This window comes from Coffea eugenioides, chromosome 6 (genome assembly GCF_003713205.1).
Source record: "Coffea eugenioides isolate CCC68of chromosome 6, Ceug_1.0, whole genome shotgun sequence".
In the NCBI taxonomy this organism is placed as follows: domain Eukaryota; kingdom Viridiplantae; phylum Streptophyta; class Magnoliopsida; order Gentianales; family Rubiaceae; genus Coffea; species Coffea eugenioides.
In genome coordinates, this window is record NC_040040.1 from 729,476 (window position 1) to 745,685 (window position 16,210).

At 38.5% G+C, this 16,210-nt stretch overlaps 3 protein-coding genes across 3 annotated transcripts; all 3 read right to left on the minus strand.

Moving 5' to 3' along the window:
* On the minus strand, positions 1-1,434 carry LOC113775098 (NDR1/HIN1-like protein 3). The gene has a single exon (XM_027319838.1). It carries the CDS (start codon positions 1,012-1,014, stop codon positions 313-315), a length of 702 nt encoding a protein of 233 aa, XP_027175639.1. The 5' UTR covers positions 1,015-1,434; the 3' UTR covers positions 1-312.
* A 6,422-nt stretch (positions 1,435-7,856) lies between these two features.
* Positions 7,857-8,941, minus strand: LOC113775772 (NDR1/HIN1-like protein 1). The gene has a single exon (XM_027320781.1). It carries the CDS (start codon positions 8,806-8,808, stop codon positions 8,182-8,184), a length of 627 nt encoding a protein of 208 aa, XP_027176582.1. The 5' UTR covers positions 8,809-8,941; the 3' UTR covers positions 7,857-8,181.
* Positions 8,942-15,204: 6,263 nt separating this feature from the next.
* On the minus strand, positions 15,205-15,987 carry LOC113776394. Its single transcript, XM_027321537.1, has one exon. It carries the CDS (start codon positions 15,985-15,987, stop codon positions 15,205-15,207), a length of 783 nt encoding a protein of 260 aa, XP_027177338.1.
* Positions 15,988-16,210: the final 223 nt, after the last annotated feature.

Below are 16,210 nucleotides of genomic sequence, written 5' to 3' on the forward strand. Positions count from 1 at the left end.
TTACTAACGAAAAAAAAAATTCTCGTTATTTATTTACACCAACATGAAACAGTAGTGTGACTGCCGATGATCACACATCATATACTACTCCGAAACAACACGGGGAAAAAAACACAAAAAATATGCAGTAGAAGATGAATACGAACAACGCTGGGGAAAAAGGAATCGCAGCGGATCAAATTCTAAGTATAATAATGACAAAAAAGAATAGAGTAATACTACTACTGTGACCCTAAGAAGCGGGGGTGGCGTGGGTGGAAAAAAGAAGCACGTGTGTAGGCCATGAATCAATCAAGCACCGGGCGAAGAAGGCTACCAATCAAGACCGCAGCGTTTGGACTCGAATGTCCCGGACGCTGTGCCATTGGAGTTCAAAGGAATCTCCAAATCGCACTTGATCTTGGGCTTAAACTTCGGAGACTTCACCCAACCGAACTTCAATCTTATCCGCATATACAGCTCCACGTCGATATTATACGAGCCGGAATTCTTATCGTCCTTGTAGTTGGAAGCCTCGTCGCTTCCCAGCGTCACCAATTGCTGCCCCTGGAACACGGCGTGCAAGGAGCTAGTGTTCTTGTGAGGCTGGTAGAAGGAATCCAGTTCCACGTTCTTAAGCCTCTGGCCTTGGTAGAATGCACTGGCCTCGATCCTATCGTAGTAAATCCCGATCCTCTTGTTGGGGTTCCGGACGGTCATGTTGAGGGCCAGGTTGTAGTAGAGGGTGTTGTTGGTGCTGGACAGGTCGAACTGAGTCAACTCGGCGTCGTTTGCATAGAACTTGACCTTGTTGGGGCGGAAGATCAGCCACAGGACCAGGATGATTATGCCCAGGACGACGACGATGGTGCAGAGGATTTGGAAGATGCAACTGAGGATGCAGTTGCAGAGGCAGCCGCAGCAACAGCTGAAGGGGTTGCAACTGCCGCCGCCGCCGCGTCCGGGGCGGTGGTAGTGCTTTGGTGGTGGAATGGATGGGCCATAATAGGCTCCGTTCAAGTGTGGCTCAGGCATGCTCTTGCTGATTCAGACTATTCAGAGAGAGAGAAAGACAGAGGGAGAGAGAGAGAGAAGGAAACACAATTATATTGGAAAGATGTCAAAAGTGATGAAAAGGTGGGGGGGGGGGGGTTTACGGATGAAGATAAAAGATCGTAGGGTAGAAGGATATATATATATGTATATGTATATGCAAATTTGTGTGAGCAGCAGCAGTGGGAATGGCGGAATTGGTAAGCGACAGGCCGCGGGATTACTGAGGCAGACGAAATTTGGACGCGGCTACAACAAACAGAAGGTCGTGCGATGTAGGTTCCGGGATATTTAGGGTTGAGTTCACGCGGTTGCTTTTGGGATTGAGGGACTGCCTGCGGCAAACAAGTGTAATGTTTTTGTATTCGATGAGGAGAAGGGACATTTAGAAGAGAAGAGTAAGAAATAAGAAATGGTGATGATGCTTGGCAATTTCCTTTTAGGATAACATAGAAACCTCCCCTCATATTTCTCTTTATATCACCTTCCACTCTTAAAATTTTAAAAATATCACCTACCTCCCTTATTTTTGTTATTTATGTTTTAAAACCCCTAAAATACCCTTTTACTTGCTACATAGAAATATTTCTAAATCACTTTATTTACTTCAAGAAAATCATCACTTTTAAAAGCAATCTATATTAGTACTATCACATCATAATGCTATAGCCCATAAAAATATAAATTTGAAAAATACAAAATATATTTACAAAGAAATACACTTACACCAATTTAACTGTATATGCTAAAAACTAATTTCTTATTAACTTTATATTTTTTTTTCAATTTCTTTTTAACTCATGTCCAGGCCTTTAAATTGTACTGGTAATTATAAAAATCAACTCAATATAAGTAAATAAATCATACCTCACTCTATCGCGATCACAAAAGGTAAAAACTAAATAAAACTTAATTTATTATAATTTACAAATAAGATAGTGCATAGTCATCCAAAAAATGAGTAAGAGAGAATGTTGGAGAAAAAGGAAAAAGAAAAAAGTGACTTTCGTTCTTTGAACTTTTGAGCTTCATTTTATTTGGTATGTGAGTTATGCATCGAATGAGGATTAATATAATAGCTTTTTATAATTATTAAGGGGAGGTAAATGATATTTATAAAACTTTAGAAATACCAAGTGATATTAGAAGAAAGTTCAAGGGAGGGTTTTGATATTATCCCTTTCCTTTTAGATATATTTGGGTCGTTGACTTGGTTTATACTATACTACACGGTACAGGGTTAACAGATCCCATCCCAGGCTCAACCACCCCCACCGAGTGCGTGTTTGGACGGGAGACTATTTGAAATAATTATTTTTTTTATAATGTGATATATATAAAATAAAAATAAATAATTATAAAAATAAAAAAATTAATTAAAAAATATCTTTACGATGGAAGTAACAAATAATTTTTTTTGCAAATAACAAAAACTATTCAAACACATTGGGCTCCTGCAATTCAAAGCCCCTATTGGATCAGGATGCTTTGAATAGACAGACAACTAATACCAGAGGAGCAGTAAAATTTGAAGGAGCATAATAATTAATAAAACGGTTGGTTGAGCCTTTTTTTTTTTTTTTTTTTGTTTTCGTTACAAAATGCGAAGAGAGTGGGAATATTGGAGCGTAGCAATGGTCTCAACTCATGAGTCATTCATGCCCCACCCTAAGGCATGAAACCAAAAAAATGCCACAACCCTTTTTGCTCGTGGAGAATACCCTTTTTGCCGACGCCCTCACCGCGTCTAATTGTGTACATACATGTAGCTGGTCTTTGCCGAAGAACGAAGTATTTTTAACAAAAAAAGAAAAGAAAAGAAGAACGACTATTTCATCATCGTTATCTCATGCGAGCGACGCGAGCGACTCTTTTCTATCATTCTTTTTAATGTATGTGTGCGAACTGCAATGCAAAAATTGCAAAGGAGACTGTTGGTAAGTTGTACGTTAATTTTTTTTTTTTTGACCATTCATGGATTACTAGTATATCTTTTCCCTCATCCTTAAATAATGCAAATTCCACAAATAGTATGGATTGACATATTATTATTAATCTTATTCAGAGTTCAAAACCGGGGAATAAATAAACCTATATGGCCCCGTTTGGCAAGCGAATTTTTTGGGTGTTTGTCTAAAACTTTACTGTAACTCATTGTAGAAGTTTTTTAAAAAATTTTTTGAAGTTTTTAAATTTTTGAATATTTTGAAGTGGATAGTTTAAAAACTTTGAAAAGTTTTTTAAGGTTACTGTAGGTTAAGTTTTTAAAAAACTTGTAGCAAACAAACTTGGCAAAAAACTGGAGGGGCAAACAGGGCTATATTATAGGGCAGCGGAAACAAACAAACCAACAAGGATTGTCTTGGCTCCTGACAAACTTAATAATGGAGTAGTGCCGAAGATTAGAAACCAAGGAGTGATGGGACTTGAAGGCGACAATAGACATAGGTTAGGAGAGGCAATAACTACCTAGACATGAAACACACTCTATAGTATAATCAACATTCCCCGGTGCAGCTTTATTAGTTAACCAACTTAAGTGATTTCCCCACCTCACCTGTGCGTGCAAATACTTTCCCCTTTTTCTTTTCGCTTTTAATATGCTCCTCCATGAAGAAACTAACCCAATTAAGTGCAAAAAAAAAATTTTAAAAAGAGAGAGAAGGTTAACTACTCTCTTTTTCTTTTTCTTTTCTTTTTTCAAAATGAATGGTCAACTACCTTTCAGAACAATTATCTCTCTATCTATATGATTTATGTTGGTAAATGTTCTCACAGTACCTAATTAGCTGAAACCAGTAAACTACCTGCCTCCTTGCCTCTTAGCTTCAAACAGAGATGTCAGATATTTGAAACTGATAAGGAAGGATGGGCCAAACTCTGACCAAATTATTCATGAGACTTATCCATCCTTCTTTCTATACCCAGTTCGCTTCAATGCTGACGACCTTTTTCCCGTCAAATAATTAAATGCAAAACCATTAAGACAAAATTTATTGGTAACTAGCTATGAATTCAATTTTGTACCTTTCAAAACAACAACTTGCAAAAACAAAACAATTTTTTCACTTATTAAAATTTGTGCCCCCAAATTCAATCCTAAAAATCAAAATTTCAATCCATTGCATATATATTTTGTCAACAACTGCTCTCTGCCGTCACTCCTATGACAGCAAAAGATCTTGAACCCTGAAATAGCGACCTTCAAGAACAGAATCATGCATATTATCAGTTCCAACATGACCCCAAATATCTTCATAAGTGGATCCAGAAACGAAATTTCGATGTATTTTAGTTGATTGAATAAGTTTCTCTTTTTTGAAAAAAAAAAAAAAAGTGTTTTGAGCGTTTGAAATGGGCGGCCGGCCAGTGTTGTTTCTCCAAGTGTGTGTGCCCAATCCCAAGTTCGTTCCCATCAACGCGAATTTGAAAAACCAAATAAATGGATCGACATTCTCGCCGTGTCTAAGAGTTTCTCAGGCCCAGCCCAGTAACTGGCTCCCTTTTGAGTTTGTGCTATAGCCTGGAGAGACCAATTCCTTTTCCGTTCAGCGTGCTTGGCGGGGCGAAGACGAATCAAATGTTACTTACCAGAAGCGGAAATATTTCCAGATCTATAATCTGGATAAAATATTCAATTCTTCTCGGATTTTTCTGATCTCCAATCGTCTTAGTCTCCCAGGTCCAAGCCCATAATGAAGTGGCACATGTGATAAAAATCCAGAGCCTGGCCAGGGATACCACACCAAGGGGCCGCAGCTGACTTAACATCTGCGCAGTTGGAATACGTGACATATCAAAAGAATGCATGGATCTCATTGATTTATTTATTTATTTTTTTTTAAATTTATGCCACGTCTGATTGATCCTGCCATTCTTCACGAATCTGCAACCTCATACTAGCACGGTCTCATCGTTGTTCTGTAAATGGGTTTGCGTGATACAAACGCGAAAGGAATTAGAATCATCAATTTCTTTTATACACGAACACGACTGACTAGTCTACTACAAACAGCTATCAAGTCCATTATAAACCACAATCACTAGCATGGGAAATCTAGATGGTGGAGGATTTGTTCTTCCACGTGTCTCGCAGTCATTCAATTTCATCACCTCCATTTTGTATATATATGTAAACCGAAATCTCCTCACTAATAATATTATGAGTTGGGGTGTGCAAAATCGAAAAAATCCAATTTATCGATCGCATTCAAATTGAATTCAGAATTTGGAACTGAAATCGGGTTTTCTAATTTTGAATTATGCGAATTTGGTAATAAAATTTTTCAAATCGAAATTCAGAATTCCTATTTTGATTTCAAATTCGTTTTCCATATATATATGTATATAATAATTATACATATATATATATGTAATATAACATTTATATTGTAATAATAATTTTTATATTCCTAAATTTGATGATTTAGAGTTCCTATATATATATATATATATATATAATATTTTATATATATATGTAATATAACATTTATATAATAATAATAATTTTTATATTCCTGAATTCGGTGAAATCAAAATTTACAGTCGGAACGAACTCGAATTCGGAGTTTGTGAATTCGAAATTTCGAAATCAAATTCGGTAGAAAATTTCGATTTCAAAATTCCAAATTATGAATTTGCACTTATTAGTACATGTAGCACCCACCTATGGACACTCCTAGTTTACTTTCGCAACAATAATAATGTAGCACAAACTGATCATAAAAGCGAATGGTAGTGCTACTGCTCCCTATTAAACATGTGTTGGGTGGATTGAATTGTGAATAAATTATTTATGCAGGAGATAAAAGGAAATGTAACACAAATAATAAGTCCATCCAAGGCAAACCAACCTTAAATATAAAAAGGTCTCTTTCAATCCCACAATTATTAGAGGGTAGAGACGATGGAGGTCGAAAAGGACCTCCACGAAAACACCATGTGACTGTGAGAGAAGAAGTGAAAGAACCCCAATCCACCTCCCCCACTGCTCCTCAATTCATGCCATCTCATTCTTATATTGGGATGTTATGTAGTATAGTAAATCAGCAGTAATTACCTTAGCGGAAACTTTGTGGTGGATGAAGATGATGATAGAACGATGATTCACGATCGTTTATCCGCTTCAAAATTTGTTTGCTCCGCGACAATTAAATTGGGCCACCCTTATGTATTCCCTTCCTTTATGACCACATCAACTGATGAAATTTTCTGGCATACTATTAGGTCACACCAACTCTAAATTTAGTCGTTTCCAAGTCTTATTGAGTGAAAATGGAATTTGATTTTTGTCTCCAGAAGCTGCCGCCGACTTTCTGATCAGGACGGCTACACGCATTAGGCGCATAGTCCGGTATCTACCATAGCAGTATTAATTTTGCTAAAATGAAAGTGGATTTCACAAAGATGCATGTACAAGTTATTTTTTTTGAGGTTGGGTTTTCAAGCGCAAAAAATTGTGCACTTTACTTTATGGTGCAAGAGTCTTTAGTAGAGTTATGATGCTTGCACGGTATTGAACCCCCGTTTTGAGCACACAGTATTGTGCTTGAAACACAGTAGAGTATCTTCACAATAAGGGAAAAACAAACACAAAATAATTAATACTAAGAGAGTTTGGTCTTAATGAGCAGGTTAATAGTTACCCAAAACAAGATCAGACTGGAGGCATCTAGGGTTCGGAATATATTTTCCAAAAAAAAAAGAAAAAAGAAAGATACTTCGTGTATTGCTAAACGGGTCAATTTAACAAAATGATCAAACCAACTTCTGTCAAAATGAAAACCAGAATAGACTTTTTTAAAAAAAAAAAGGAAGCTTAACTATGGTATGGTATCACGCACTTGACACTCAGCAGGAAAAGCGGGTAGGATGTTGACATGTACCCCTTTCCCTGCATGAAAGTGGAATCGAATGCGTTAAAGCTCCGCCCAGCTAACCCCAAGAAAAGATTGGGGTTTCTTTATATATATATATATATATATATATATATATATTTTCCAAATTCTTTTAATATTTCGAAATTGTTGGCTTAATCCTGCTGATGCTAAACAATTATTAATTTTCCAAAGGAAAAGGTCCGTAACAGAATTTTCTACTCCTATGCTGGCTATATATATGCCGAGAATTCCACATTCGGCATTTCCTCGTACTGGTTAAATTCGTCACTGTTTATCGGAAAATGGGCAATGCTCAATTCTCAATAATAGTAGTAGTACGTTCTGTTCTCCTCTTTAAAACTTCAAATAAAACAAAAGAGTGCCTCCCACTTCGATCAAAGAAAACTCAAAAGAGAAACAGCATCCCCCAATTAGTCAAAGCAAGATCCGTTTGGAAGATCCCAATTTCTGGCCCATCTTTTAATCTAACCAAGAAAAGGCTGTAATATTTTTTGAGAGCCATCCTATAATTTAAGGAAAGGAAACCGAAAGAGTCAGCAAGCAAGCAACACTCAGAAGCAATACTTAAAATAAAAGTAGTTGTTCTATAGCACATGGCCTGCTCCAGCTATTCCATGGACTAATCAGAGAGAACAGCTCAGAATCATTCATGGACCAAACAAACCAAGAACCTCATGGTCCAAGATCAATCTACAGTATCCTTCTTTTTTTTTTTTTTCCGGAAACGATAGAACTACAATATCCTAATAATAATAATAATGGTTGAACCTCATGGTGTAAAAGAAGGAGGAGTAAACATGAAGCAAAGCTGAAAACAGAAATTAATGCTCAAATGGGACGTTGAAAGAAGAGGGATGGACGTGACAGGCCAACCTCCACCAGCAGAGTATTACGTCATTTGACTTTTCTAAAACTCCGAACCAATTATTGCACATTCTCTCCAACCCTCAATTCATTAAATTTATAATCACACTTATACAACAACAACATGTCGCAAGTTTTAAGCACTTGTAATTTTGCTAATTGTCACAACTTTGTCGTATTTTTATTCTTTAGCAAAATATACAATTTATGATCGACCTATTATAAATATATGCTCCGTGAAAATTATAAATTGATCAACTTTAAAAATGATTAGGAAGAAAGAAAGAGGCTTCTGATTGGAGAAAGCGAAAAATAAAAATACTGATAGTGGTACTGAGCCCTGCTGCCGTGGAACTGAATCAGCTGGCCTGTGGTGGTGGTGGTGTCACACACTAACCTTGCAACTCTGTGACAGCTGATACTTGATTCCGGTGCCGATGACAATTCCGGTGTTCTTGTTGCCGAAAGGTATATAAGCCGGGCAGGTGACGTGAAGATGATAACGTCCGGTGGTGACGGTCCCAACTTTCCATTTAACACGGCCATTCATCTTGATCATCAGCTGGACAGCGCCGTTGGATTGGTCCTGGGTAAGTGCTAGGCCGTTGTAGGGCGCAATAGGGACGTTGTTTCCATAAATAAACGGTGACCAAACATTAACATCTTTGTGGCCCTGGTACACCGGGGGTATGGCTGTGTAGTAGGTGATCTGTTGACTGTGGTAGGTGGCGTAGACGTCTAATTTGTCGTAGTAAATGCCGATTTGATCATTTGGGTTGCGGGAATAAACGGTGACTTGGATGTTAGCGGTGAGGATGTTGGGAGCTGAGACGTTGAAGATGAAAATGGTGGCGTCTTGGAGGATGAAGCGCGGTTTCTTTGGTTGTAGGACGGCCCATGTTATGAGGATGGCCAAAAGGATGATGAAGGCGAGTATAAGAAGTCCGGCACATAGCCGCTGGAGCATCTTCTTTCTCTTGTCCTTGTGGAGGGTGCACTCCTTTTCCGACATGGTTTCTCCGGGAACTGAACCGGCGGGGATGATGTCTGGGGAAGTGCGAAGTGTTTGATTTTTTTTTTTGGGTCTTCAAGGGAGTGAGTGAAAGTTGGACTAGCCTACTACTAGGAGAGGGGTGGTTCTGTGGACGGGTGAGTTGTCGATCTTTATAGACTTGAGGCCCTTTTTAGGCCTTTCCTTTCCTTTTTCTTTTTTGTGTGATTTAGACTACGACGTTCCACAAACGCCTAATTCATTTTTATGGTCGTTGCGCCTTTGTTGTGTTCTTGTTCGGAAGTCGAAAAAACGCACCCTATCATCACTACTTAAAAAAAAACTAGTACTACTACTATGGAATAGACTGCTTTAATTTTAAGGAAAACTTTTAAGTGGACTGATTTATGGTCTGTGTGATTGATATATTAACAGTCAATCATAATGCGACTAATAATATATAATTGCAGATGTTAAAAGAAAAAAAAAATTGACGGCAAGTGGTATATAATAATGCAAGTTATCGAATAACAAAAAACGGAGTGTAAATAATATATTTTTCAAAACAAAAATCCAAAACTTAATTAAATGTTTAAGTGAAGTTCTCATTTAAGCAAAACTTTAACCTTTCATTCGTGCTTGAGGTCACGATCCTCTTAATTATTTGCAAGTAATTACTGCATGCGAGAAGTTTTTATTGCGGGATGTATCCAAGTCGTCGGAAAAAGGAAAAGGACAAAAAAGCACACGCTTATACATACCTCACATGAAGAGAAAGAACTTCAAATAGATAATACTACTACTATTATACAAAATTTTTTAATATATTATGGCCAAAAAAAGAAAAGAGAAAGAAAAATGTTCTAGGTTTGGTACACAAGCATAAATTTGGGACAAAATTAAAATAGGACATTTTACTTTAGGGGGAAAAAGAAAAGTAGTTGGTATAGAGTACTGTGAAATTGCAGATTAGGTTATTGTGTTCTGTACGTTCAAATCCAATACTCCATATATCGACCCAGAGAGTAACAAATGTTTTAAGAGTCCTAGTAGTCGTTAGGTGGATGCGGAGAATTTTGAAATACAACGTTAAGAGGACTCAATTTCAATGGCCGTTGTTGACCTGGAAAAGAGAAGTACTACTGTTAAATTAAAAGCGGAGAAAGAGTGACCTGTCCCGAGAAAATTGCCAAATAGTAATACTACTTAAATTAAATCTCAGTAGTAATACACATTATTGCCTCTTATATCCAATTAATGAATATAATGCGGAACAGCTCCGTTTGGATTGGCTTATTTTTCAAAATAAGTTTTTTAAATACAACATTACAGTAATATAAAAATAAAAACAACTCAAAAAACATCTTATCTATACAATATATCAAATATTTCAAACAAAATCTATAGTAAATTTTTTTTTTTTATATACACACCGCTACAATAAAACTTTTTGATGTATGCATGCATGTTCCCTCTTAGACACGTTAGCACATTTCACAATCACAACCCGAAAAAAGAAAAAGAAGAAAAAAAAAAAAAAGGTGACGAAATCCTTCTCAATATCCCCTCATACATCACCAACCGACAGCCCATGTAATGGTTTCTTTTTCGCATTAACTAGAATCCTACACTTTGTTTATCCCTCTCTACGACATTTTGTTACTAGTTTATCGCTTGCATATTTGTTTTAGAAAGAAAGAAAAAAAGTATGTACTTGGAAGTTAAAATGCATTCAATGGTGATGCAAGTGTGTTCTAATAACAAAGTATTGTAGACATATTTTCTAATTATTTTTGTTGTATTGCAATCCATTCAATTGTTGGTCCCTTCTAAGCAAAAAAAAAAAAAAAAAAATTGTGAGATTAGCACTTGATCCATGCACGAGTTGGGTCATGCATAAATTTTACCCCGGACAACAATAATGTCTAGCGCTTGTGTGGCTGTGTATGATTGGGAGTTGGATTAGGTTGGACGAGTGGGTTGATTATTGAACCGTGCAGGTTAGACCGATTAGGGGGAGTGGGCCCACTTTATCGCGACAGTTGGGAAGCTCCCGGCGGCCAGCTCAGCAAAACCACCGACGCCTGCCAGCGCTTCTGTTTCTTCCTTAGTGTGTTTTCCTACTTAGACAGGATATACTCTGTGGGGAAATTAAGCCCCCAAAGTCAAATCAAGGGAAGAAAAGGATCAGGTAAAATATACTCCACCATGCACGTACCGTCTAAATTCTGAGGTAGGCAACACGCACGCGAAAGCAGATTACGGTTCTGGCCTCTAATGAGGGAATAAAAGAACGGCCAAGCCAATACATGGCTGAATAAAGTGCTTTGTTGGCTCAATAATCAGAATGATTAATGCACTAATAATCCATCCGACCAAATTCCCGAATAACTGCTTGATAGAATTACTACTAGTTAATCCTTGACTAATAAAATACAAGGATCCAACCATCTTATTATTTGGATTACGTTTAATGCGGTACAATTTTATTTTGATATTTTCTTTGGTCAAAGACCAGAGAATTACTAATAGACTTGACAAATAATTGGTTCGGACCGGAGTAGTAATACTTTCAAGCATTTTGTGATGAATGCTCCACTAAATAAAATCAAATATGAGTAAGTTGAACACAAACCCAAAGTAACTAATTAATGCTACTCTCTCCGTCCCACTTTGATAGTCCTAATTCTTTTTTCACACAGTTTAATAAAAAGTAGTTAACTTTGTTGGAACAATCAATTTAGGTAGCTATTTTCCTAAAATACCCTCGCATTAATTAGAGTACAACTTTATGGGAACTTGAATTGATGGTAAAAAAAGAATCAACTCTTATTAAATGGGGTAAGTTTATAGTAACAACAACTTACATTGAATAAGGGTATTTTAGAAAAATTAAAATACAATTACATTCTTCAATCGGAAAGTGTACTATAATTTGGGACAGACGAAAAAGAAAAACATGACTATCAAAGTGGAACGGAGGAAGTATTTTGTAGTTGAGAGGACATTCCAACTGGAAAGTAGGGAACATGATGTTTGTATTTGCGACTTGAAGTCGACTTCTCTTTTTCTCTTGTAATTAATTTTGTGCCTTCTATTTTTCTCTTGTAATTAATTTTGTGCCTTCCATACAGCAGAAAACAAAAAAAAAAAAAGAAAAAAGTTTTGACAAAAGGTTTCATGCGGGTGCAATGTAACCCATCGCATAATATGGTGGTCATCAAGACAGACGTCTACTGGTGATTGGTGACCTCCATATTAATATTGGTGGAGCGAGACTCTGAAAAGGCCTGTTATGGTGACAATTAAAGGGGAAAATCATTATGTCAATTGATGGATAACGATGAAAGGGTTTGTCAATTTGTGAACTGTGATAACGAAAGAACTCAAAGGGAAAGGAGGGCGGAAAAAGAAGCATCCGAAAGTTTCTAGTTAATCATTATGGGAAATTGCAAACAAGATGATTAGCTTTCTAATTTCACACACACCACCACTTCTTCAGTGGCTTTCAATGGCTTATATATATATATTACCTACCGTATGGTATTAATATTTGATTTTGGTGATGATCTATCGTACCTACCGCTGTTCTACTAAGACAGCAACTGTGCTAGGTCCATCTCTCTCTCTCTCTCTGAACCACTCAAATGCCACCCGAACAGTACATAATTTTGTTCTTCACATTTAACAATAGCCGCCTGTACTATAGTCCAGGGTCTACCAAAGACTTTAACTTCAAATTGAAGTGCTTCGCCTAATGTTTTGGAAATTCTTCACGCTCTCACATGTAGAACACTGTTTCCGTCCAAACGACTTCCTCTGCCTCTGTCGGTTTTATATTTATGGTCCAAAGTAGAGCCACGTTTTGGACAATTTGATCATCCTATAGAGTGTGAACATGGAAATTCATGAGAAATCAGAAGGTGGAGGAAATTTTTTCCAGTTTGAGACCATTAATGGAATTGCCAAAGGAGACGAGGGAAAAGTTATTGAAGACGTCTGCAGCATTAGCGATTTTTATTCGAACGCAATCCAAAGCATTGGGTTTTGCACGGAGTCCCGGAAGAGCAGGAGGAAATGCTCACCAATAATTCCACCCACCAAAAAAAAGGGGAGAAGAGAGAAAAAAAAAGAAGGGGCAATCCACTGGAAGAATCCATCTGTATTCTGTTTGTGACCACAGGCATGTGCTGGCCTTTTACCCCCAGATTCCTGTACTCTCTGTACAGAGATCCCAAAAAGGTCTTACTACTTTCTCTGCACTGACAATAATGCTGATTCTTGGCACCCCCGCCCCGCCGGCGGTTACCGGTTCTGACAGGGTCCCTACACCATCTTTATTGGGATTCGAGTGCCGTTAAACCCCTGAGCTATTCTAGAATGTACACACGCGCACAAAATTCTCTCTCTTTCTCTTTCTTGTTTCTGCAATCTAAAGTACGTACTACAACAGTTTTTACCCCCTCCCCTGCGGTAGGGCGTGCTGCTGGCCATAGTTAGTTGCTGTGACCGATGAGATTGGGGTAGGTGGACTAATGGAATCTGGTGGGGGCCTTGAAATGCCATCCTTTCTAGCATTGTTGTTTTTCTCGAGAGAAACTTTTTTATCATCTTCTTCTTTTCTCTTTGAGCATGTGGCTCGTTTGAACTGGATGTTTGTGCTTCGTAGAAGAGACAAAATGGGAAAAGTCAAGGAATGAAGTGGGTGGCGTGGTCGAGACACTGCTGATGGGAAACTAGTCCAATAGCAGAGAATCAAGTTGGAATGTGGACCAAAGAAGGAACCCATGCTCTGGCTCCCCAGTTTTTTGTTTTTGAAAGCCAAAAATTAATAATGCCCATCTAACTTGTACCTTTGGACCCATGCTCCAGTCTCAAGATCTAAATGGAACATATAATTTTCATATGAACTGAAGATTAAACCACTTTATTCGCATAGTTTTCGAACTCATGGGTGGTCCTGACAAGCTTTTAGGCCAACAGCTGAAAATCTCTATATCCGTCTCTGAAGCTAGAAGATAACTGGATCAAAAACAAACCTTGTAGCTTAAAAATTTTTTAGTTCCAGATCTGACCCCATTTCATTCATACAGATACTGTTCTTCAGGGACACATACAAGGAATTTGTCGACCGCATCGCCTTAAAACTTGGCTTGACACTTTTGTTTATTTATTGCTTTCCATCTTTGCATATCAAACCGGGCATTAATCTGCTTATTTACATACTTATGGATAAATCTTTTATGCACTCTAACTATATATACACCAAATGCATGTCACATATGCAAAGTTTGATACTTTAAATACAAAGTGAAATTATATAACATGCATTTAATCCCATAAATGTATATATTCACTGAGCAAAAAAGATTTATTCTTTCTTTTTTAGGTCAGAAAAGATTAATCCTACGCTCATTCCATCTTTACAGATCAAACAGGGCGGGCTTTGCAAGGAATTGTCATGTTCCTAGTCCATTTACAAGTATGAGTGAGACCTTGATGTCCGGGCCTGACTCTCGAGCCTTTTAACCCAAAACGGATCGGCCGAAAAACCAAATCCCTCTTTAAGGCCTCCATGACGTCGTTCCCTCCATTGGCGTCGGAGATTTCCATCCTGGCATGCAGAACGGTGTCGTTTTTCTTGGGCATTGCAGACTGCCATTTTTCGGGGTTGATGGACAACAGGAGCTCCAAGCCGTCGTAAACAAATAACTCTGAGGATGAGAGAGGCGCTGGAGGGGGTTGTGAGGGTGGCGGAGGCCCAGGTGGAGACAATAAATTGATTGGTCAGAATTTGATCTTTATAGTTTCCTCTATATCTATTTTGATATATAGATTGCAGAATGTAATCTAAAGCCTGCAGGGGAGTCGATTAAGCGTATGCATTGCGCAATTAAGCTGTGATGACAGAAATTCTTGTCCAGCGGAAGCAAAATCGTGCATGGACTCTGTCTAGGGAGGAACGTCATAAAAGAGTGATTTTTTCGGAGTCCTTTCGGTCGAAAAGGTCTCCCTTGGGGTGAGGAACAGTTTTCACACGTAGTTTCGTTGAGTACAGCGTTGGATTCTAGAGGTAGAAACAAAACACTAGGATCTGCAGAACAAGCACCTTCGGGTGATGTATATAAACAAACTAGCGAGGTTTGGATTTGTTTTGGACTAAAACACTAGGATCTGCTGAACAAGGCCCGCGTACGTACCATTCGAGGACAATGTTCATTATATCCAATTCAGGAACCTAAACCCATTGTTCATTATGTCCTACGTATCTTAATGTACTAGAAGCAGATTCCACGCTGAACAAATACGCATGGCCTATGCAGGGTGAAAATATACAAGAATTGACAGCTATCAAAGAAGGCGCAATAGTCTCCTCCAAAAGCAGAGAAGGAAATGAAACGGCTTGTTAAGTTAACATCAATAGTAAGTTGAACATTCCCCACTGGTACCGTTCCACGTTCCACCTCCAATTGGAGCTGGGAAATTCACCCATAGATCCCCACAAATGACTCTGAGCATCGTTTCTCTGCTCCAGTATGAGCCAGAGACGTATGTTGCTCTCATATCTAATCTCAAATAAAAATCCAAAATCCCAATTTTTCGTCCTTCACCCATTGCATCCACCACCGAAGCTTCGGGGAGATTTCCCCTAGGATCCGGGAGAGAAAAATTAGCTCTCAGACTGGCTTCAGTCTTGCCCTCCAGGTGCAACGGATCAATCATGGCGGCATCCACGAGTCGATTTCTGTAAACCAGGTATCCTTGAATGTGCGGAAAGGAGATTCTTGATTTCTGGTTCGTACTCTTGACAGTTATATTCGTCTCCCACCTGGCCTTCAATGTTGAATTGGCGATGTCGAAATAAGGCACGTTAAATGACTCCACCTTAAAGTCGGGGACGCCGGAGCCAAAAAATAGCCAAGTGAATAAGCTGAACGTTATTGTGCAAACCATTAGAACAATCATGATGATAAGCGCGAGGCGAGCAAACTGATAACCTTTGGATGGCTGGGGAGAAATGTTGGGTAATTGAGCAGATGAGTAATAGACCGTGCCCGGCGGTGGTCCTGCGCCATTGTAGTAGTTAGGATAGGCGGTGTAGGGGTGACCATAATAGCCTTGTTGCGGTGGAGGGAAGGGCTGGGGACAGCCTACGGGAGCATATCCCATTACAGGTCTTGTGGTTTCATCATTCGACATATCCCTCTCCCTCTCTCTCTCTGCACGCTGCAGGGCAGGAACGGGAGGAAGAGAGAGAGAGAGGAAGCAAAGCAGCTACCTGAATAGGAGAGAAAGGGGGAGACAGAGAATATGGAGATCAAATTAAGGAGATCTCCAAGGTGTTCAATAGATATCCGCGCTATAGATAGAGATATCCCATTAAGAGAGGACGAGACTAATTTGTATGGAAACCACCAAAATG

Bases quoted from the DNA above. Each gene is read 5' to 3' on its own strand.
- LOC113775098 (XM_027319838.1), bottom strand. From the start codon at position 1,014: ATGCCTGAGCCACACTTGAACGGAGCCTATTATGGCCCATCCATTCCA.
- LOC113775772 (XM_027320781.1), bottom strand. From the start codon at position 8,808: ATGTCGGAAAAGGAGTGCACCCTCCACAAGGACAAGAGAAAGAAGATG.
- LOC113776394 (XM_027321537.1), bottom strand. From the start codon at position 15,987: ATGTCGAATGATGAAACCACAAGACCTGTAATGGGATATGCTCCCGTA.